This window comes from Taeniopygia guttata, chromosome 1A (assembly GCF_048771995.1).
Source record: "Taeniopygia guttata chromosome 1A, bTaeGut7.mat, whole genome shotgun sequence".
Classification (NCBI taxonomy): Eukaryota; Metazoa; Chordata; class Aves; order Passeriformes; family Estrildidae; genus Taeniopygia; species Taeniopygia guttata.
In genome coordinates, this window is record NC_133025.1 from 1410238 (window position 1) to 1432718 (window position 22481).

Sequence of the window (22481 nt, forward strand, 5' to 3'; positions counted from 1 at the left end):
GTTGGGCGGGGCTTATTTGCTTTTCCCGCTATAGTGACGTCATCCCGCCGCGCGTGACGTCACGAGCGCTCCGCGGCGCGCGGGTGGGTTGGAAAAACCGGGAATTTTCCCGCGGGAATTGCGCGGCCTGGGATGAGCTGGGGAAGGGATAAGGGGAGGGATCCTGGCCAGAGGGAGCGGCCCCTTCCTGGGAGCCACGAAGGAAACGGGAATTTCTGGTTTTCCTGAGGAAAAAATGAATTTCTGGGCTTTTTTTTTTCCTGAGGAAAAAGGGAATTTCTGGTTTTCCTGAGGAAAAAATGAATTTCTGGGCTTTTTTCCTGAGGAAAAAGGGAATTTCTGGCCTTTTTTTTTTTTTTTTTCCCTGAGGAAAAAGGGAATTTCTGGCCTTTTTTTCTGAGGAAAAAGGAATGTCTGTGGTTTTTTTTCCTGAGGAAAAAGGGAACTTCTGGCCTTTTTTCTGAGGAAAAAGGGAATGTCTGTGTTTTTTTTCCTGAGGAAAAAGGGAATTTCTGGCCTTTTTTTTTTTTTTTTTCCCTGAGGAAAAAGGGAATTTCTGGCCTTTTTTTCTGAGGAAAAAGGAATGTCTGTGGTTTTTTTTCCTGAGGAAAAAGGGAATTTCTGGCCTTTTTTTTTTTTCCCCCGAGGAAAAAGGGAATTTCTGGCCTTTTTTCTGAGGAAAAAGGGAATGTCTGTGTTTCTTTCCTGAGAAAAAAGGGAGTTTCTATGTGTTTTTTTTCTTGAGGAAAAAGGGAATTTCTGACCTTTTTGCCTGAGGAAAAAGGGAATTTCCCCTTCGTTTTGTAGGGAAAAGGGAATTGCTGCTTTTCCTGGAGGAGAGGTTGCTGTCTGGCTGTCCGCAGGGAAAAGGAAATAATTCGTTTTCCAGAGGAAAAAGGGAATTTCAAGTTTTCCTTAGTGAAAAGGAAAATTGATGGATTTCTAGCTGGTTTCTGACTTTCCTAAGAGGAACAGGAATTTTGGAGATTTCCCAGAGGGAATGGGAATTTCTGTGTTACCAGAGGGAGAGGCTGGTTAGTCATTTTCCTGAGGGAAGATGGAAATTCCTGGTTTCCCATATGAAAAAACAAAATTCTGTTTTTCCTGATGGATGTTTTTCCTTGTTTTCCCAAGGAAAAAGAAAGTTCCTGGTTTTCCAAAAGGAAAAGGGAATTCCAGGTTTTTTTGGAGGAAGAGGTGGGGTCCTGGTTTTCCTGAATCAAAAGAAATTGTCCATTTTTTCCCTGAGGAAAAAGGAAATTTCAGGATTTGCTGAGTGATAGTCTGGTTGCTGCTTTTCCAAAGGGGAAAAAAAAAAAATTATTTTGCCTAAAGGAGAGCTGTTTTCCTGAGGGAAAAGCTGAATTCCGGTTTTCCAGAGGGAAAACTGAATTTCTGCTTTTGCAGAGGGAACATTTGGTTCCTGGGCATCCTAATGGAAAAAGAAGCTTCTGGTTTTCCTGAGGGAAAAGGGAATTTCTGTTTTTCCTAAGGGAAAGATCAGATCCTGGTATTCCTAAGGAAAATAAAATCCTTTTTTTTCAGGAGGGAGAGACCAGATCCTAATTTTCCTAAGGAAAAATTGAATTTTTCCTTTTACTGCGGGGTGATTGCTTCCTGAATTTCAGAGGGAGAGGAAAATTCCTGCTTTTTCTGAAGGAGAGGCCAAATCCTGGATTTCTGAAGGGAAATTTTTAATTATCCTGAGGGAGAAAGAAACTTTTTCTTTATTCTGAGGGAGAAGGAAATTCCTGTTCATCCTGAAAGAGAGGCTGGCTCGGGGTTTCTCTGAGGGAAAAATTCCCTTTTTTTCTGGAAGTAGACACCAGGCTCTGCTTTTCCTGAAGAAAAACCTCATTAATGCTTATCCCAACCCCCTAAAACAAGCAAAATATTCCCCAAAATCCCAATTTTTTGCCTCTTTTCCCTCAGGACCAGCACCATGCTGGAGCAGGAGAGGCCACAGCAGCTCCTGAGGCTGGTCCAGGAGAAAAACCTGGGTGTGCTGTGGAATTTATGGATACCCTGAGGGAAAAAATCGCATTTTTCTGGTAGGAGACAACAGGCTCTGCTTCTCCTGAAGGAAAACTTAAGGATTTGTGGATTTCCTGAGGGAAAAATTCCCTTTTTTCTGGAAGTAGGCACTAGGCTCTGCTTCTCCTGAGGGAAAACCTCATTCCTGCTTATCCAAGCCCCCAAACCAACTACATTATCCCCCAAAATCCCATTTTTTTGGCCTCTTTTCCCTCAGGCCCAGCTCCATGGTGGAGCAGGAGAGGCCACGGCAGCTCCCGAGGCTGGTGTAGGAGGGAAACCTGAATGTGCTGTGGAATTTGTAGATTTCCTGAGGGAAAAATTCAGATTTTTCTGGAAGTAGACAACAGGCTCTGCTTCTCCTGAGGGAAAACCTAAGGACTTGTGGATTTCTTGAGGGAAAAATTCCCTTTTTTCTGGGAGTAGACACCAGGCTCTGCTTCTCCTGAGGAAGAACCTCCTTCCTGCTTACCTCAATCCTGCAGACCAACCACAATATCCCCAAAAATCCCAATTTTTTTACTTCTTTCCCCTCAGGCCCGGCTCCATGGTGGAGCAGGAGAGGCCATGGCGGCTCCTGAGGCTGGTCCAGGAGGGAAACCTGGATGTGCTGTGGAATTTGTAGATTTCCTGAGGGAAAAAATCCCATTTTTCTGGAAGTACACACCAGGCTCTGTTTCTCCTGAGACAGAACCTCATTCCTGCTTATCCCAACCCCCAAAATCCCCATTTTTTGGCCTCTTTCCTTTCAGGCCCAGCTCCATGGCGGAGCAGGAGAGACTGCAGCAGCTCCTGAGGCTGGTCCAGGAAGGAAAGCTGGATTTGCTGTGGGATTTGTAGATTTCCTGAGGGAAAAATTCCCATTTTTCTGGAAGTAGAGACCAGGCTCTGCTTCTCCTGAGGGAAAACCTCATTCCTGCTTGTCCAAGCCCCCAAACCAACTACATTATCCCCCAAAATCCCATTTTTTTGGCCTCTTTTCCCTCAGGCCCAACTCCATGGCAGAGCAGGAGAGGCTCTGGCAGCTCCTGAGGCTGGTCCAGGAGAAAAACCTGGATGTGCTGTGGGATTTGTGGATTCCCTGAGGGAAAAGTTCCCATTTTTCTGGAAGTACACAACAGGCTCTGCTTCTCCTGAGGGAAAACTTAAGGATTTGTGGATTTCCTGAGGGAAATTTTCCCCTTTTTCTGGAAGTACACACCAGGCTCTGTTTCTCCTGAGGGAAAACTTCATTCCTGCTTATCACAATGCCCAAAATCCCCATTTTTTGGCCTCTTTCCTTTCAGGCCCAGCTCCATGGCGGAGCAGGAGAGGCTGCAGCAGCTCCTGAGGCTGGTCCAGGAAGGAAAGCTGGATGTGCTGTGGGATTTGTGGTTCCCTGAGGGAAAAATTCCAATTTTTCTGGAAGTAGACAACAGGCTCTGCTTCTCCTGAGGGAAAACTTAAGGATTTGTGGATTTCCTGAGGGAAAAATTCCCCTTTTTCTGGAAGTAGACACCAGGCTCTGCTTCTCTTGAGGAAGAACCTCCTTCCTGCTTACCTCAATCCTGCAGACCAACCACAATATCCCCAAAAATCCCAATTTTTTTACTTCTTTCCCCTCAGGCCCGGCTCCATGGCGGAACAGGAGCGGCCGCGGCGGCTCCTGAGGCTGGTCCAGGAGGGAAAGCTGGATGTGCTCCGGGATGAGCTGAGGCTGGAGGAGATCCCAGAGGCTCGCAGCTGGCGCTGGGGACGTTTGGGAGATTCCCTGCTGCACCACGCAGCTCGCCTGGGACGCCGGGACGTGCTGGAATTCCTGATCCAGGAGATCGGGATGGACATGGAGGTGGCCAATGGGGACTACAAGAGACCCATCCATGAGGCTGCTTCCATGGGACACCAGGAATGTGTGTCCTTCCTTCTGGAGAGAGGGGCGAGCGTGGACTGCTTGAAAAAGGCTGATTGGTAGGTGCTGGGATTTGGGATTGGGTGGGGAAGGTGGGAATGTGGCTGCTGGAGGCAGTGTTTGGGATCATGGAATGGATGGGAAAGAGCTTAAGGATCATCCAGGGCCACCTGGGACACCTTCCCCTATCCCAGGCTGCTCCAGCCCCAGTGTCCAACCTTTCCTTGGATGATCCAGGGGCACTCCCAGCTGCTCTGGCAATCCCAGCCCAGCCAGGAATTCCTCATTCCCAAGATCCCATCCATGGCTGCCCTCTGGCAGTGGGAGCCATTCCCTGTGTCCTGTCCCTGCAGGCCTTGTCCCCAGTCCCTCTGCAGCTCTCCTGGAGCCCCTTCAGGCCCTGGAATGTGCTGGAAGCTCTCTCTGGATCCTTCCCTTCTCCAGGGGATCATTCCCAGCTCTCCCACGCTGGTTCCAATCCTACAGCAGCTCCATGGATTCCTCTGGATTTACTCCAGCAGCTCCAGATCCTTATATTGGGATCCCAGATCTGGACTCCATGTGGGATCATCTGAGTGGAACAGAGGGGCAGAATTCCCTTCCTCTGTTGCACACGCTGTGGATCCAATTGGATTTTTGGGAGAAATTCCAGCCCCATCCCTGCTTTCCCCTCGCTTCTCCTGGAAGTTGTGAATTACTGCTCCGCTCTTCCCTTAGGGATGGGGATTTCTGGAAACAGAAAACAAGGATTCTCCCCAGCTCCCAGATGAAAGCCTGGGAAGGCCCTTTGGAACTGATTGCCACAAGTCCAAAGGCAGCATTCCAGAGCTGGGAATTGGTGCTGTGCCAGCCTGGAGCTGAGGCCAAGATTCCACGAGCCTGGATTTGTGTGGCTCTGCTCTTTCACCCATGGATTAAAACCAGGGAGCTCTGCGCTTCCTAAGGCATATCCAAACCTTTGGAAAAAGTCTCGTTTGCCTTAAAAATACAGAATGCTCCGAGGGACTGCATGGAAAAGGAGCTGGAGTATTCCCAGCCTGGAAAAATACTGCTGTAAAATCTCCTGAGACCTCAGGCAAAGCACCTGAATCAAATTTGTTGTGCCAGGTTATTTAATTTCCCTGGATCTTCTTCCAGGACTCCCCTGATGATGGCTTGCACCAGGAAAAACTTGGGAGTGATCAAAACTCTGGTGGAGCATGGAGCCAACCCGTTGCTGAGGAACAAGGATGGGTGGAATTGCTTCCACATTGCCAGCAGGGAAGGGCATCCCCAAGTGCTCCAGTACCTCCTGGATGTGTCCCCAAGCTGCTGGGACACGGAGAGCACCACGGGGAGAACTCCTCTGCACACAGCAGGTACAGCAGGGATGGATCCAGGGAACCCTCTGGAATCTCATCCAGCCTCAGCTCTTCCCAAAGGAGATCCAGGTTTCCTTCCTGGACCAGCCTCGGGAGCTGCTGCGGCCTCTCCTGCCCTGCCATGGAGCTGGGCCTGAGGGAAAAGAGGCAAAAAATGGGGATTTTGGGGGATACCGTGGATGGTTTGCAGATTGGGATAAGTGTGAATGGGGTATTCCCTCAGGAGAAGCAGAGCCTGGTCTCTACTTCCAGAAAAATGGGAATTTTTCCCTCAGAAAATCCACAAATCCCACAGCACATCCAGGTTTCCCTCCTGGACCAGCCTCAGGAGCTGCTGCAGCCTCTCCTGCTTCGCCATGGAGTTGGGCCTGAGGGGAAAGAGGCCAAAAAATTGGGATTTTGGGGGATACTGTGGCTAGTTTGGGGATTTAGGATAAGCAGGAATGAAGTTCTCCCTCAAGAGAAGCAGAGCCTGGTGTCTACTTGCAGAAAAAACAGGAATTTTTCCCTCAGGAAATCCACAAATCCTTAGGTTTTCACTCAGGAGAAGCAGAGCCTGGTGCCTACTACCAGAGAAAAGGGAATTTTTCCCTCAGGGAATCCACAAATCCCACACCACATCCAGGTTTCCCTCCTGGTCCAGCCTCGGGAGCTTCCGTGGCCTCTCCTGATCCGCCATGGAGCTGGGCCTGAGGGAAAAGAGGCCAAAAAAATTGAGATTCTGGGGGATACTGTGGCTGGTTTGGGGATTTAGGATAAGCAGGAATGAGGTTCTCCCTCAGGAGAAGCAGAGCCTGGTGTCTACTTCCAGAAAAAATGGGAATTTTTCCTTCAGGAAATCCACAAATCCTTAAGTTTTCCCTCAGGAGAAGCAGAGCCTGGTCTCTACTACCAGAGAAAAGGGAATTTTTCCCTCAGAGAATCCACAAATCCCACAGCACATCCAGGTTTCCCTCCTGGACCAGCCTCGGGAGCCGCCGTGGCCTCTCCTGCTCCACCATGGTGCTGGGCCTGAGGGAAAAGAGGCCAAAAAAAAGGGATTTTGGGGGATAATGTAGTTGGTTTGGGGGCTTGGATAAGCAGGAATGAGGTTTTCCCTCAGGAGAAGCAGATTCTGTTGTAGACTTCCAGAAAAATAGGATTTTTTTCCCTCAGGAAATCCACAAACCGGCCTCTTGGAATTCATGGGATCCTTGGATCAAGTTCATCTCTCCCTGGCACAGATGGATCCGAGCTCCCTTGGCTTGGAATATGAATTTAATTTTCCTTCCTGGTGTGAAATGCTCCCCAGCTCCAAGCACATCCTGGCATTTGAAATTCCTGAAAGCAGCAGGGCTGCTGAGAGGAACTTTTTGGGATCTGCCTGGGGGGTGGATTTCTTTATCACAGCCTTAAGCTGGGCTTGGGGAGGTTCAGGTGGGAAATTGGGAAAATTCCTTCATGGAAAGGGATTATAAGAATTTGTAAGCATTGGAACTGCCCAGGGCAGGGGTGGAGTCCCCGTTCCTGGAGGGATTTAAGATCCATGTGAATGTGGCACTTGGGGACACGTGGCTTTGGCAGTTTTGGGAATGGTTAGGCTCAAGCATTTTTCCAACCAAAATTACTCCATGATTCCAAGAATAAACTCCAAATTTGGGAGTCCCCTTGCTCTCATCCCATGGTGAGAATTCCAGAGGTTCTTTCTGTGAAAGGGAGGGACAATCCCTGCTGGGAATACACAGGAGCTGTTGTTGGAGCCCACCATATCCACAATTCCCTTTCCATGCCCTTTTCCCTGCTTTTAAGGGATATTTAAAGGCAATGGGCACGTTTAGAAATCTCAGCCATCCTCAGGATTGTTGGGAAGCAGAGAAGGGCTCAGACCACACCAGAGAGATCATCAGCAGAGATGAGCCCTGGCTACCCAAACTCCTTTCCCAAAGAATTTAATTGGGATTGACTCTGGAAAAACCTGAGGTGTTGGGAGGAGCCCCTGCTGTGCTGTCACTCCCGTGGCTTTTCCAGCCCTTGCTCTGTCACTCTTGGCTCATCAGCAGTGACAATTCCAGCCCTTGGGCACCACTGCGTCCTTGTGCTTGACCTGGGAATGAAAAAAAACAGGGAATTAGTTGTTTGTGGGATCACAGCAGGTTGCCTCAAGTGGCTGATCCCGATTTTTTTATGTTCTCCTATCCCTGCCCAATTCCAGGTGTTGTTTCCATGGAGCTGGCAGCTCCTCCCCCAGCAGGACGTGGATGTTGGGTTGGGATCTGGGAGCTGAGGGGTTGGGACAGGGGCAGGGTGAGCTCTGGGATTTGGGATTATCCTGTGGGAAAGGGGGAATTCTGACCTTGAGGCAAAGTCTTCTCCTTGCCTTGGGATATGGGGATCCAGCACCTGGATTCTGCTTCCTGGAGATGTCTCCACCTGTGTTTCCTTTGGCAGAGCCACTAATCCACAATTTGGATGGATTTCTGGAATTTCCTGACCCATCCAGACCCTGGAGCAGCAGCTGGAGTGGGAGTGACTGGGAATTGGGAAGGGCTGGAATTTTAGGGAATTATGACTTAACCCCCCAGTGCCCCCAGTACAATTTGATCCCAAACTGCTGCTCCCTGGTATCCCCACACTTATCCCAGGGGATATTCCCAGTTCCCAAGGCAGGAGGGGCTGGAGATGGCATTGGAGCTGCCAGGGGGAATCATGAAAGGACCAACTGCTTTTTCCATGGATTTCTATGGATTTCCATCCTAGGGGTGTGGATTTGAGCACATTAACCCGTGACCAGGCCAGCTGTCTTCCTGAAGGGTCATTTTCTCCCTCCTGCAATCATTTTTTATGTTAATAAGGGTTGATTCTTTCAGCTTTTTTGCTTCTTCTATCCCGAGGGAAGAAAGCTGGGAAGAGGTAATTAGAGGATGTGTAATGCAGCAGTGGCTCCCAGCTGTCCCAAGTCTCTGTTCCTGATAAAAGATGGAATTGTAAGGGATTTTTCTTCCCATAACTCGGGTTCATCAGGCAGGGAGCAGGAGCAAAGAGCCAAAATCTGGGAATCCCTCACTGGGATTCCAGCTGAAAGTTGCTTCTGGGAGCACACATTTCCCAGGAGCCCTTTTTCCATCACCTGATGGAGCAGCTCCAGCCTTGGTTTGATGATATTTTTCTCTTGAATATGTTCCATTTGTTTTGCAAAAGTGACCTGCAGGGGAAAAAAAAGGAAAAAAAAAAAAAGCTGTGTGAAGTGAAATGTTTTAGAAAATCAAGAAAAAAATGGAGTATTTCAGTGCCTTGGGTTCAAATCCTCCCCCCCACTCTGCTGTTGTTTTCCCTCTGAGATGGGTGAGGATGATGAGATGGGAGTGGCTGGGAATGTTATCCAGCATTTCCACAGCTGCCTGCTCTGTGTTCCTTTTGCTTCTCCCAGATCCCAATTTGGGAATGAACAAATAATTGGGAGTTTTTTGTTTCAGCTGAATTCTGTGGCAGGTAGAACCAGGCAATGCCCATTCCATACCTTTTCCCTGCTTTACCTAACATTTCCCAATCGGATCAGAGCAAGGGAAGCATTTTTTTAATTTTAAATCCCACCAAAAAATTGATGGGAATAAAGCCCCTTGCATCCCAAGCCCCTTGGAATCCCTCCCCTCATCCCAAAAGGATCAGCAACCCGAGCATGCCTCACTCTAGGGACACAATGCCACAAAACCACAACCAATCCATATTTTTCCTGGTTTTCCCATCTTTTCCCAGCTCTGCACGGCTGTTCCCAGGTCGTGGAGCTGCTCCTGGAAAGGTAAGCAGGCTCCTTGCAGCTTTTCCAGCTTTTTCTCCCCCACCTCCCCATTCCCTGCCAGGATTTGGACACAAAGGATGCTTGTGCTGTTCCACTGGGGAGGCACATCGCAGCTGCCCTGCCCTCCACCCCAAAGCTGGCTCCTCATGCTCCAGGTTTTTCCCAGCTAGGGAAAACACAAGGATTCCCTGGGGATGGGCTCCCTCTTGGTTGTGACACAAATCCCAGTTATGTAACTCAGCCCTGGGTTTGTTTTCCCTGCTGATTCATTCCCAGTGTGACAAGGAGCAAAGGGATTCCTGGCAGCTCTGTGCTGGGAGCAGCTTTCTTAGGTTTGGCTTATCCTTGTTTTCCTGGGAAGTGGCTTTAAAGCAGCTCTGTTCCTTTTCTCTGTTCTCCCTTCCCAGAGCTGGAGCAGCTTTCCCTGGGAATTGCAGCTCATCTCAACCTGTCCATGCTTGGCCCAGCATAAACAGCTCTGTGATCTAAACCTGGCTTTAATTCAGTTTTCTCTCATTTCACTGGAGTTTAACCTGCATGAGGTTGGTGGTCTCTTGATTTTGTACATCATTCCATGAAGATCTGGTTATTCCCTGCTTCCAGTGCACACCTTGTCCCTTCTGGAAACCCTCTGGGCAGGAAAAAGGGAATTATAAATTATCTGTAGAGCCCAAATGAACTGAACCAGCTCTCTAATCCCCAAAAAAACCCCACAAATCATTCCCCAGGCCCTAAAACACCAGGAGAGGTTTATGCATAGTCTATGGACGAGCTTTATATATTCAATTTTCAATCCCAGCTGCTGAGAGTCTCTTTCCATAAGGATTTTGGAGCTGCCAACAGCTCTGTCCTGGTTGTTCCTCCTGTCACTTCCAGGTGCCAGTACCAACCTGACAGGAGGGACAGCTGTGGGGTCACTCCCTTCATGGACGCTCTGCAGAATGGGCACGTCGGCATCGCCCGGCTGCTGCTGGAGAAACACCAGGTGGGTGCCAAAATCCCTCACTGCCTCTCCCAGGAGCTGAGCCAGAGCTGCCAGGACAGGTGAGCCACGTGTTTGTCGTGACTGGAGCGTAAGGAAGCAAGTTCCCAAGTTGTAGAGAACAAAATTGTGTAAAAAAAAAGCAAATTCACCCTGGAGGTGAGAAGGATTTGCCTGAGTGAGGTTGTCAGGAATCAGCTCTTGGGGCAGGAATCATGGAATGGTTTGGGTTGGAAGGACCTTAAAAATCATGTCATTCCACCCCTGCCATGGGCAGGGATATCTTCCATTATCCAAGGTGATTCCAAGCCCTGTCCAATGTGAATATTCCAGGGATCCAGGGACAGCCACAGCTTTTGTGGTAAACGTGTCCCCAGAGCTGGTGGAGTGGGATGGTGACACCAGAAGGGGACAGGACATTCCCAGCGCTCCAGGGGCAGCTGTGGCAGAGCCAAAAGCAGCTCTTGGAATGCCAGGACTCAGCATGGAGGCTCCAGTGGCTGTGGATAACATGGAAATGTCCATCCATGAGTTATCCAGAGCTCCTCCCTGCCCTCCCTCTCTCCTGGCAGCTCCTGCTCCTGTGCTGGCTCCCAAAAATCCCTGATTTCCTCCAGGGAATGGCATTAGAGCCAATTGTGCACAGCAGGAACCAGATGACTGCAATCAATCATTTATTGATTGATTGCTGATTGATCCCAGCTGTTTGGGGTCCCATCATGGCTGATTCTCCCAGAGTCATTGGTCAGATCCTGGATGTCCTAAGGAAAAGGAAATCCTGTTTTCTGGATTGGGAAGTTTGGGAAGTTTGTTGTGGTTTTAACCTCACATTCCAAGCACTGAGGGTGGGAGAGGTGGGAAACCTCGTGGAGGTTTCCTGGTGGTGCTGATCAGATTGGGGATGAGTACACTTTGTGTTAATCCCATGATATTCCCTAATTGCAGGCCTGTCCCACAGCTGTGGATGCCCTGGGTGCCCAGGCCCTGCACAGGGCAGCTGTGACAGCCCAGGATGGCTCCATCCAGTTCCTGGTGTCCGAGCTGGGCGTGGATGTCAACGCCAGAGCGACGTCCCTGCAGCTGCCAGCCCTGCACTACGCAGCCAAGGTTTGTCCCTGCTCCCAAATTCCCTTGGAAAAGCCTGTGCCAGGCACCTAAACCAGGCTGCATCAGGTGTTGGCCACCATGGAGGATTTGCATTCCTGGTTCATCCTTTGCCACTGTCCATCTGCTCCTGACCAGTCCCATTCCCTGTTTTCTGGGCATCAAAGGAAATGTGGGCAGCAGGGTGAGGGTGGGATTCTCCCCCTCTGCTCTGCTCTGGTGAGATCCCACCTGGAGCACCAGATCCCAGCCCTGGAGCCAACAGCAGGACCTGGAGCTGCTGGAGAGAGCCCAGAGGAGTGCACAGAGCTGCTCCAGGGCTGGAGCCCCTCAGTTCCCAGGAATCCAGGCTGGGAGAGCTGGGGGTGCTCCCCTGGAGAGGAGAAGGATCCAGGGAGAGCTTCCAGCACATTCCAGGCCCTGAAGGGGCTCCAGGAGAGCTGCAGAGGGACTGGGGACAAGGCCTGCAGGGACAGGACACAGGGAATGGCTCCCACTGCCAGAGGGCAGCCATGGATGGGAGATTGGGAATGAGGAATTCCTGGCTGGGCTGGGATTGCCAGAGCAGCTGGGGCTGCCCCTGGATCCCTGGAATGTCCAAGGAAAGGCTGGACACTGGGGCTGGAGCAGCCTGGGACAGTGGGAGGTGTCCCTGCCATGGCTGAGGTGGCACTGGAGGGGCTCTGAGGTCCTTCCCACCCCAGCAATTCCATGTTTGTGTCCAGCTGCCTGCAGAGGAGGGACAGGACATGTCCAGAAGTGGGAGAGCTGGGAATGCAGGGGGAGCTCCCAGAATTTTATCTGTGTCCTTCACACCAGAGTTGTTTTGAATTCTAGAACCATTGGAGCTTTTTCCTCCTCCCAGCCTGTGTGGGGAGCAGAGCTGTGGATCCTGCAACACTCCTTGGGAATGCAGAGCAGATCCCAAAACTTCCCTGCTGACCAGGATCCCTCCTGGCATCCAGCTGGCAGCACAGGAATGTCCCTGCTCAGACCCAGAGATGTTAAACCCAGGATTTTAACAGCACTCTGAGCCTTGTGGTGGGAATAAAACCTCATCCCAGTGCCCTGCTCCTACAAAAGCATCCATGCCACTCCCTGGGAATGCTGGCACCATCCAGCCGTGCCACAAAGGAGCCCTTTCTCCCATTTTCATGGCCTCCTGCTCCCAGAAAGCCCTTCTGGTTGCCAAGGGTACGTTGAACAGCAAGGCTCTGGGGGGAATATAATGTGCCTTGGAGAAAATCCCAGCTCCTGGCTGATTTGGGAATGATTGGATGGGATTCTTCCTTTCCCTGCCCGGGCTCGGTGTCACTTTGTATTTACAGCACCATTTGTTTGACTGGTGGGTTGTGTTTTTATCTCTCTCTTTTCTTATTCTTTTGCATTTATAAACACATAAAAATCAAATTATTTTGTAAATTCAATTTGCTGCCAGGGCTGTGGCAGCTGCAGCAGTTCCTGGCTCAGTGGCTTTGCCATGGAATTGGGTTTGCAGGGAAATGGGAGCCTTGTGATCAGGGAAGATGCTGTGGAATCCTATAGGAATAGGGAAAAAGAGGGTGAGGGGGGTGGGATAAAAATAAGAGCTTTCCATTCCCAGGCTGCAGGACAAAGACTAATTCATGGCATTGAGGATGTAATTCCAAAATCAGGCGTGTTATTTAGGGAGAAAGGATTTATTTCTGGAAAAGCCTGTGCAGGGTGGAAGGAGGTGGGGGTTGTGCTGGGTTTTTCTCTGTGGAATTTGAAATTGGTTCCTGGCAGAGGAAGGAGGGAGGACACAGCGGATTGCGGCTAGCTGGGTCTTCACCCATGGCATCACAAATCGTGGAGGAATTCTTTGGGAAATGCCTGTGACTGAGGGAGGGAGATGAGCAACAGGTTCTGCTCCTGGAGCTGGAGTAACCCCAGAAAAATCCACTCCAGATCCCCTGGGAATTGGAGGGATTTGCAACTCAGAGATGGAGAGAGCTCAGAGCCCCTTCCAGAGCCTGAAGGGGCTCCAGGAGAGATACCTGGGATAAGGGATGGAGGGGCAGGACACAGGGAATGGCTCCCACTGCCAGAGGACAGCCATGGATGGGATCTTGGGAATGAGGAATTCCTGGCTGGGCTGGAATTGCCAGAGCAGCTGGGGCTGCCCCTGGATCCCTGGAATGTCCAAGGAAGGACTGGAGCACCCTGGGATCATGGCAGGTGTCCCTGGAATGAGCTTTGAGGTCCCTTCCCACCCAAACTGGTCCAGGATTCTGGGATTTGGGACACTCAGGATCCATCCCAAGGGATTTTTATGGAAAATTGGGATAGAAAAGAGAGGGAAAGGGAAGGGAGACCCTTCATGGCTTCCTGAGATTCCAAGTGAAGCCCCTGGGTCCATGAATTTCTTGGAGAGGAGATGGATCCAATGTCAGGCTGGGAGAGCTGGGAATGTTCCCCTGGAGAGGAGAAGGATCCAGGGAGAGCTTCCAGCACATTCCAGGGCCTGAAGGGGCTCCAGGAGAGCTGCAGAGGGACTGGGGACAAGGCCTGCAGGGACAGGACACAGGGAATGGCTCCCACTGCCAGAGGGCAGCCATGGATGGGATCTTGGGAATGAGGAATTCCTGGCTGGGCTGGGAATTGCCAGAGCAGCTGGGGCTGCCCCTGGATCCCTGGAATGCCCAAGGAAAGGCTGGAGCACCTTGGGATAGGGAAGGTGTCCCTTCCCGTGGCAGGAGTTAGAATTGGATGATCTTTAAGGATTTTTTCCAGCCCAAACCATTCTGGGATTTTAGGAAGGTGTCTGGTGATAACAATTGTGATAACAATTGCTGCCTTATGGATCTGATGTGAAGGCAGCTGACCCTGATTTCCATCAGCTCCAAGATCCTCTGGAGCTCCTGGTACCCCCAGACCTGACCAGGACAGAGCAGATCTGTGCAATCCCAGGTTTGGGATGGATCCAAGCACAGAGCTGATCCCAAATTCCACGTTCTGCAGGAAGGACATGGACACACCATCCAGACCCTGCTGTCCCTCGGTGCTGATCTCCAGGCTAAGGATGGGAAGGGCCGTTCTGGTGAGAATTCCAAGCTGGTTTTCCAACCTTTATGTGACACCAAGAGCTTCCATAAGCACATCCCAACCTCAGTGTGCAGGGAGATGCCAAATCCATGGATACATTTGCTCTGGGAGTACCATGATGGATTATCCCAGGATTTTTTTGGGCATTTTGCATTCCCTGGCTTTCAGTTTGCTGGAATTTCTGCTGGGGCTTTTCCCTTGGGGGAAGAACAGAGACCCAAATTGGGAATTGGGAATTTCCTGCTTATTTTCCACCTGAGGATCTCCGATGGTGCCTCAAATTTGGCTGGAATGATCCTGTTGGAAGCAGGTTGGATGGACAAACACAAGGATTGAGCTCTCCAGCCTCAATTCCTTAGCAAACAGCCTGGAAATGGCTGATGAGCAAATAATACCAGAGAGCTGGCACGGAAATGGAGTTGCTATAGCGATGCTGGAGAGTCGGCATTCCCAGCAGGAAAGGCTCAGGCAGCTCTTGCATCAGCATCTCCCCCCAGAAAAAAATTAAATATTAAAAAAAAAAAGACAAATTTGTTTCAGCCATCACCAAAATTGGCAAATTCCCCAGCCCTGGGGTTTGGTTAAAGCCACGTTTTAGCGGTGCCATCTCTCCCTCCGCCCCCTCAGTGACTAAATCCAAGATCTGCTGAGCTCATCCAACCCTGGAATGTTTTTTCCTGTGGCTCCTCCTTGGCTGGGCTTGGGTCACTGCGTCCTTGGGAAGCTTCTCATCCACATCAGGATTATCCAGAGAGATCAGGATGCCTCCTTTGGATTAGATGGAAGAGTTTTTTTACAGTGAGGGTGAGGAGGGGCTGGGCTGGGATTGCCAGAGCAGCTGGGGCTGCCCCTGGATCCCTGCAATGTCCAAGGAAGGACTGGAGCACCCTGAGATCATGGCAGGTGTCCCTGGAATGAGCTTTGAGGTCCCTTCCCACCCAAACTGGTCCAGGATTCTGGGATTTGGGATACTCAGGATCCATCCCAAGGGATTTTTATGGAAAATGGGGATAGAAAAGAGAGGGAAAGGAAAAGGGAGACCCTTCATGGCTTCCTGAGATTGCAAGTGAAGCCCCTGAGTCCATGAATTTCTTGGAGAAGAGATGGATCCAATGTCAGGCTGGGAGAGCTGGGAATGTTCTCCTGGAGAAGGGAAGGATCCAGGGAGAGCTTCCAGCACATTCCAGGGCCTGAAGGGGCTCCAGGAGAGCTGCAGAGGGACTGGGGACAAGGCCTGAGGGACAGGACACAGGGAATGGCTCCCACTGCCAGAGGGCAGCCATGGATGGGATCTTGGGAATGAGGAATTCCTGGCTGGGCTGGGATTGCCAGAGCAGCTGGGGCTGCCCCTGGATCCCTGGAATGTCCAAGGAAAGGCTGGACATTGAGGCTGGAGCAGCCTGGGATAGTTGGAAGATCCCTGCCCATGGCAGGAGGGTGGAAGTGGATGATCTTTAAGATCAGACTCAGTGATCCCAACCTTAACCCTGCAATTTATCCCAACCCAAAACCCCAAACCACTCCATAATCCCACGCTGGCAGAACTCATTTTTCACCCTCCACCTGTTTATTCCCACGGGGGTCTGGTTTCCATGCAGAGCAGGATGAGGTGACCCCAGCTGCTGTTGTGTCCCCCAGCCCTGCACGTGGCCAGCGCCGGGCAGCACGTGGTGGCCACCAGGATCCTGCTGCGGGCCGGGCTCCAGGATGCTCCTGATGCCACGGGAACACTGGCCCAGCAGCTGGCCAGGAGACCTGATGTCATCCAGCTTTTCCAGGGAGCACAAGTCAGCACCTGAAGAAGAGGAACCTGCTCCTTTTTCACATGGTACATTGGTTATTCCTTCCCAGATTTAGGGAAACGGCTGATTAAAATCCCCAGATTGGTCCCCAAAAGTGTGGAGCTTCTTGAAATTAAGGATCCCTCAAATAGGGGGACTTGCCCCAAAAAGAGAACTCCCACTAATGAGAGGACCCCCAAAATTCAATTGTATCCCCCACTAATGAAAGGACCCCCAAAATTAAGAATCCCCCACTAATGAAAGGACCCCCAAGATTAAGAATCCCCCAAATAGAGTATCCTTTCCTAAATGGAGGGAAACCCCCTAAATTGAGGAAAACCCACCCAAATTGAGGAAAACCCACCCAAATTGAGAAAAACCCACCCAAATTGAGAAAAACCCACCCAAATTGAGGACCTGGAAGGTCATGACCTGAGGACATGGAAGACACTCCCCCAGACTGAAAACTCCCCCAAAATGATGAATACCCTAAACAGAAGAACCTCCCCAGGTTAAGGAGCCCACCAAAACGGAGAACCCCCCCCCAAACCAAGGTCTGAAAAACTCCCCATAAAGCAAGGATTTTTTCCCAATATTGAGCAGAGGAGCCAAGCTTGGCTTTTGGGAGTAGATTTAGGAGAAATGTTTTAAATAGGATTATCTCAAATGATAATGGAGGTGATGGGTCTGGGCTCTTCCCTGGGAGGGTGGGGAGGACCTGGAACAGGTTTCCCAAAAAAGTTGTGGCTGCTCCATCCCTGGAAGTGTCCAAGGCCAGGTTGGAGCAGCCTGGGATGGTGCAAGGTGTCCCTGCCCATTGGAATGAGATGGTCTTTAAGGTCCCTTTCCACCCAAACAATTCCATGTTTTTATCACATTCCTCTTCTGATGCATCATTATAAATTAATTTTCCTCTTTTGCCTCTTCCTGTGCAGCTCCCTGAAACAGAACCATCCAAGGGAAGTGCCACTTCCAGGGATCCTCGTGGCTTTTCCTGGGAATTTCCACACCCTGAACATCCCCATGGAGAAGATCCACCTGGATCATGGCTTTTCTAGCTCTTCATGGACCTGCTTTCCACCAATCCCATAAATTGCTTTAATTTGCAATTTAATGTGTAATTTTACCTCTTTGGGTAGGACAGAGACTCTTGAAGCTGCATCAACCTTTTTGTAGCCCACAGCTGATCCCAAAACCTGCAGGAATCTCTAGTGGGACCTCAACCTTGTGAGGACATCAGGGATCTCTGGATCAGACTGAAATAAGGAGGAGCTTTATTCCAGACTGGAATGCTGGGCAATTCCCAGCACTGATGAACTTTAAATCCCAATAATCTGCTCTCGGAAACCTGGAATACCCAGCAAGGTAAGAGCAGCTGCAGCTGTTGATTATAAATTGGAATTATAAGCTGGAATTATAAATTCCATGAAAAAGTGATGTGTCCTTGTCTATTTGTAATGCCAAGAGTTAAAAACGGATGGAATTCTGCTTTTTTGGGGATGGAAGATGTTAAAAATCAGGAAGGGAATGAATTAAAGTGTGCACCATGAACCATGGTGCTCAGGGCTGGGTTTGAGTGGGAAATTCCCACCTTGCTATCCCTGGAGCAGGAATTTTGGATCAGCCCCTGGGTGGGGTGAGGAAATGATTTTATCCTTCTAAAAGGAATAAAAAAAAATTTTAAAAACTCTAAAATTTAAGGATCTATGGATCCTTAAATCCATAAATCCAGCTCTGGCCTCTCTACAGCAGGAAATGCAAGGAGCTGCTTCATTCCCACTTTTTATCATTTTAATAAGCCATGGAATAGCTGTGTCCTCCCAATATTACTGATGGGAAAAAAATAAAACAGTGGGAATGTTCCCAAATATCCATGGCAACACAATGGGGAAACTCCTTAAAAACATGGAAACACATTTCAAAACACCAAGGGGAACGTGCATTATTTTGAGGGTTAGAAAAGGAATGTGAATTCAGCTTTATGCCTGCAAAATTCCCCCAGGGAATTCAGGTTTTTCTTTTCCAAAAATTTTTCCTTCCCGTTTTTTCCCAAACAGGATTTTGGGGAGTAGAAATGCAGCCTAATTAGGGGTGTTTGTTGGGATAGTTAGCAAACTTCCCATCAAAAGTGGTCCATGGGTTGTCTGGGATGGGATGGAAAAGCATCAGATGTGGGGGGATTGGGGGGCCCAATTAAACCCCCCTAAACTGAGGAACCCCTTTATTTAAGGACCCCATTAAACTGACAACCCACCCTAATTTAAGGACCTCCCTAAATTGAGGATGCTCCCAGAGAACCCCTAAATTGAGGACTCGCCCAATATTCAGGAACATCCCCGAACTGAGGATCCCCTTGAAATTAAGGATCCCCCAAATACGTGATTTGCCCCAAACAGAGAAGCCCCTTAAACTGTATCCCCCACTAATGAGAGGTCCCCCAAAATTAAGAATCCCCCAAAAAGAGGCTCCTCCCCTAAATGGAGGAAAAACCCCCAAATTGAGGACCCCCTAAATGGAGAACCCCACAGATTGAAAACTCTCCCAAAATGATGAATACCCTAAATAGAAGAACCCCCCAAGTTAAGGAGCCCACCAAAACTGAGGACCCCCCCAAACCTAGGTCAAATAACAAATCTCCCATAAACCGAAGGCCCCCCTCCAAGTAGAGGAAATTCCCTAAACTGAGGAATCCCCCAAACTGAGGATCCACGAAATTCCCAATGAAAGGGCCCCCTAAACTGAGACCACCCCAAATAAAGGACTCTCCCAAATGAGGAATCCCCCAAATTGAGGGTTCCCTAAACTGAAGCCCCCAGCCAAGTAAACAAAGGAGCCCCTCAAATTGAAGAACCCCATAAATTAAGGAGAAAACCCAAATTTAGGACCCCCCCCCACAGAGTCCGAGCCCATAGGGGCGTCCATGGAACTGCGCATGCGCGCCGCGCCCCCACCACGGTGGCAGCGCCGCTCGCGCGCGCAGCGCTCCCGCCCCTTGAGTGACGGCGCCGCCAGCCAATGGCGTGGCGAGGCGCCCTGTGATTGGCAGGCGCGTGGGCGGGGCGCGGGCGGCCCGGCCCCGCCCCTCCCGGCGCGGTCCCCTCACGGCGGCGGCTCCATTTTCTCGCGCTCCCGCGGCCCCCGCGTAGCGCCCGGTTCGCCTCAGCCCCGGCCGAGAGACCCCCCCGAGACACCGCGCGCCGCCATGAATGAGGAGTACGACGTGATCGTGCTGGGCACCGGCCTCACGGTGAGGAGCAGCCGCCGCCCGCTCGCGCCTCGGGCCTGCTGCGGGCGGCCGCCGCCCTGCCCCGCCCCGCCGCCCCCCCCCCGGCTCCTGCGGCTGACCCCCTTCCCCATCCCTCACCCAGCCCGGCGCCGCTGTCCTTTTGCCCGTCTATCACCTGATCCTCCCCCCCACAGGCTGGGTTTGAGACCCCCCCGCCTCGGGCGCTCAGGTCTTTATCCCCTCCCCCAGGGTGTGCCGTCCCCTCCCCAATCTCTCACCTGATTATCGCCCCACTCGCCCCTTTCAGGTCCTTTTCTTCAGCTGTCACCTGTCCACGGTAGCCCCCTCGCCTCTCTCTGGGTTCTCCCCGTCGCCATCCCCAGAATTACCGGGGGGGGTCTGGTGTGTGTGACCCCCCTGGGTGCTTTCTCCTATCATTAGTTATCACAGCAGCCCCTCGGCTTCATTCCCTCCCCCACCCTGGAGCCTTTCCCATTCATCCCCAGCCCAGCCTGGGATCCTCCCTCCCCCTCCACCCCTCAGCATCCCCCGGGGGTCTGGTGTGTGCGACCCCCCCGGGAACCCCTGGTTCATTTCCCCATCATTCACTCTCACAGCACCCCGCAGCTCCAATCCCACCCCCACCCCGCATCCTTCTCCCCATCCCTCGCTGTATCCCCGGGTGGGGTTTTTATACGATTTATATATCTATTTTACAACAGCTCCTCATGTTTGGAATTACAAATTCCAAACCTATCCCCGCCATTCCCAGGGGGCCCCAGGAAATGCGGTTGTTTTGCGGAGGGAGGGCGTGGGGAGACTCGGACAATAAAACGCCGACGGGCATTTATTGCATTTTTTTTTTTTAATTATTACTTTATTTTTTTCCCTTCACGCATCTCCTCCCCTCGCACCACAAACCTAACGTGGCTGCAGGTCCGTGCAGGGTGGAGGCAGCCGTGGTTATCCCCCCCCTCTCCATCCCCATTCCCGCTCCGCCTTTGCAGCCTTCGGCTCCATCCAGCCCTGACTGCAGCAGGAGGGGGATGGGAGGCTGGCGAGCCTGTCAAATTTCCCTTATTCCCCCCTCCAAAAAAAAAACCCCAAAACTTTCCTGCGATGTCGCTGCATCCCGGTGATCCCTAAGGAAAGCTGACAGCTGATGGGGGTGCGGCGGAGGGAGGGGGATGAGCCGTGGTGGGGCTTTGTCCTATTGTGGAGGATGCAGCCCGCGCCGCAGGCAGCCCTGGGGAAAAAAACATGGCAATGCCGCTGCCCGGGAGGTTTGCGGGAGGATTTCTCCCGGTTCCTGCATCCCCGGAGGCCGGGAGGTGCCACGGGAGGGCGGATTGCAGGTTACAAATGCGAGGCATTGTTTGGAGAAGGGGGAAAGAAAATCCAATATGGTGGAGAGGTTTTCCTCCTTGTGCAACTTGGCCTTTCCTGCTTTTGTTCCTTCCTGTTGGTGGGAAAAGGTGGCTGGACAAAGGGATTGCTTTGGGGTTGGCCCGGGAGGGATTTCCCCCACTTGCCCTGGGGATGGAGATAAAATAGAAATCCACGCGTTTCCTCCCGTGGTTTGGGCGCTGGGATTGATGGGGCTGTGACACAGGAGCCCACCGAAGGCAGAGCTGGATTATCATCCCCCTCTTTTGGGATTGGGAAGAAGGGTAGCAAACCTGGAATGGGGCACAAAGGAAATGGGTAAGGTGTGGGAGCGTCTGCTGTAGGGGACACCCAACTTTCCCAGTTGCTTTCATTCCTTTCAAGGCTCTTCCTCTGAGGTGGAGGAACGGCTTAGGAGGAAAAAGCTTCTTCCCTTTGATAGGGAAAGCTGGAGTCTGTCCTAAAGCCTGCCCCTGGCTCAGCAAAGCAGGGAAAGGGAATTTTGGGGAGGTGAAATATAATGAGCTTGTAGTGAAGGGGCCTCCAATAGATTGGAGCTCCATTAAAATGTTAATTTATGCTTTAGTGTGAGCGGGGTATCAAGTTGGTGAACACAGGGCTTAATCTCAAACTGACAAATGCCAGTGTAAATTTGACAAAAGGCCTCTTGTGAAATCACTTTTAAGACAAGCTCCTTCTAATGAGCAGAGGTTGAGTTAAAAGGAATAAATTATAACCCGTATTTTAAGGTGTGCTGACCAAACTCCAGAGCCTGGGAATATCCAGGAGCATTATTTTGCTTCTGGTGTGTTGGCTTTCCCTCTGAAATACCAATTAGGGTGGACTTCGTCTTGTCTTGAGCAGCTCATGTGGAAAAGAATGGAAACCAGAGGTCCTGGTGCAGCCATCCTGGAATTCCTGGTGTTGGCTCAACCACTGTGGCTGCCGAGTGGTGTCGGAGCAGAGCTGGATCAGGCTGGGCTGAAGGACTCTCCTGCACCCACATGAAGCCTGAAGGTTGCTCCTTCAGCTTTGGTACTAGTGGAAAAGGAGCCTGGTACCTGTGGTACCTGAGGAGAAGGAGCTGGAAACACATCCAATTGTTCCTTTCCTTTTCCAGAGGAGCTGTCATGGAAGTTCTAGTGATGTTTGCAGCCACCCTGTCCTTCAAGCTGGTCCTGGATTCTGCTGCTGGAGCCCCATTAGGCCCCTGTTGCAGCTCTGAGGTTGTGTCTGTGCTGCTGATCTGGAGGGTTTTTTTTCTTTTTTCCAAAGGGAAAGTTCAATTGTTGGTTTAAAGAGGAAGAATGAGTCGTTGGAAGCTTTGTAAAAGAGCACAAATATGTCCATTGTAGTGGTCGTTCTGGTTGGGTCTGTGGGGCAGTGTAAATTCCACTGGGATGGATCTGGAAGTGCAACATGAATATTTCAGGTGTTAATCTCTTCCTCAACAGTAATGAAGGACTAAAGGTGGCTTTAGGACTGGGGTTACTGGCACTCAGACTGTTTCAGCTTTCCCCTTCTGTGTGCTAATCAGAGACCCCATTGCAGTGCCAGCTCATAGAGTCATAGCCCTGTGGGAAAAATAATCCTGAATTACTGTGATACAACCCCTCAGACTTCCACCAGCTGTAGTGAACTCCAGGGCTCCTCCTGCATGGATCAGTGTGAAGTGCCAGACTTTGGTGGGTCTGCCTGCATGGGAGCTGGTAGATCTTCCAGCTGCCTCATTCCTGGTGGGAATGGCTTCTCCAGGGTGCTGGAGCTTTAATAGCTTTAAGGTCCTTGTCTTAGGCTTTCAGCGTGTGGCAGATTAGGGATCATCTTCCCGCAGACCTGCTGCACAGGCTTGTTTTTAATCTGCTGCAGTGGTCACAG

General features: G+C 50.9%; 2 protein-coding genes and 1 long non-coding RNA gene across 11 annotated transcripts in view; 2 read left to right on the forward strand and 1 right to left on the reverse strand.

Moving 5' to 3' along the window:
- On the forward strand, positions 1-17424 carry ANKRD16 (ankyrin repeat domain 16). 9 transcript variants are annotated; one of them, XR_004369737.3, is made up of 9 exons: positions 1-83; positions 3640-3981; positions 5060-5280; positions 9016-9058; positions 9935-10043; positions 10986-11147; positions 14127-14205; positions 15809-16038; positions 16927-17424. XR_004369737.3 is itself a non-coding variant. In XM_041720884.2 (9 exons), the coding sequence occupies exons 2-8, from the start codon at positions 3650-3652 to the stop codon at positions 16007-16009; spliced, it is 1107 nt and encodes a 368-aa protein (XP_041576818.2). In that variant the 5' UTR covers positions 1-83; positions 3640-3649; the 3' UTR covers positions 16010-16038; positions 16927-17424. The 9 variants fall into 9 exon arrangements, 7 of the variants coding, with proteins under 7 accessions (XP_041576818.2, XP_072774442.1, XP_072774452.1 ...); XM_041720884.2 differs by having other exon boundaries at positions 15849-16038; XM_072918341.1 differs by having other exon boundaries at positions 15849-16038; positions 16940-17063.
- On the reverse strand, positions 7196-19643 carry LOC140680570 (uncharacterized). Its single transcript, XR_012051901.1, has 3 exons — positions 19496-19643; positions 8390-8464; positions 7196-7366 (listed from the first exon to the last, which is right to left on the reverse strand). It is a non-coding gene; the product is annotated as an uncharacterized lncRNA (long non-coding RNA).
- Positions 19053-22481, forward strand: part of GDI2 (GDP dissociation inhibitor 2) — a 14140-nt gene continuing 10711 nt past the window's right edge. The window contains exon 1 of the mRNA XM_030289672.4: positions 19053-19238. Coding sequence (XP_030145532.1) covers positions 19194-19238 — 45 coding nt within the window. The 5' untranslated portion in view covers positions 19053-19193. The remainder of the gene's footprint in view (positions 19239-22481) is intronic.

Bases quoted from the DNA above. Each gene is read 5' to 3' on its own strand.
- ANKRD16 (XM_072918334.1), top strand. From the start codon at position 3,650: ATGGCGGAACAGGAGCGGCCGCGGCGGCTCCTGAGGCTGGTCCAGGAG. The intron at 5,281-9,015 runs GTACAGCAGGGA...ATCTTTTCCCAG, and splicing joins AACTCCTCTGCACACAGCAG to CTCTGCACGGCTGTTCCCAG. The intron at 10,044-10,985 runs GTGGGTGCCAAA...CCCTAATTGCAG, and splicing joins TGCTGCTGGAGAAACACCAG to GCCTGTCCCACAGCTGTGGA.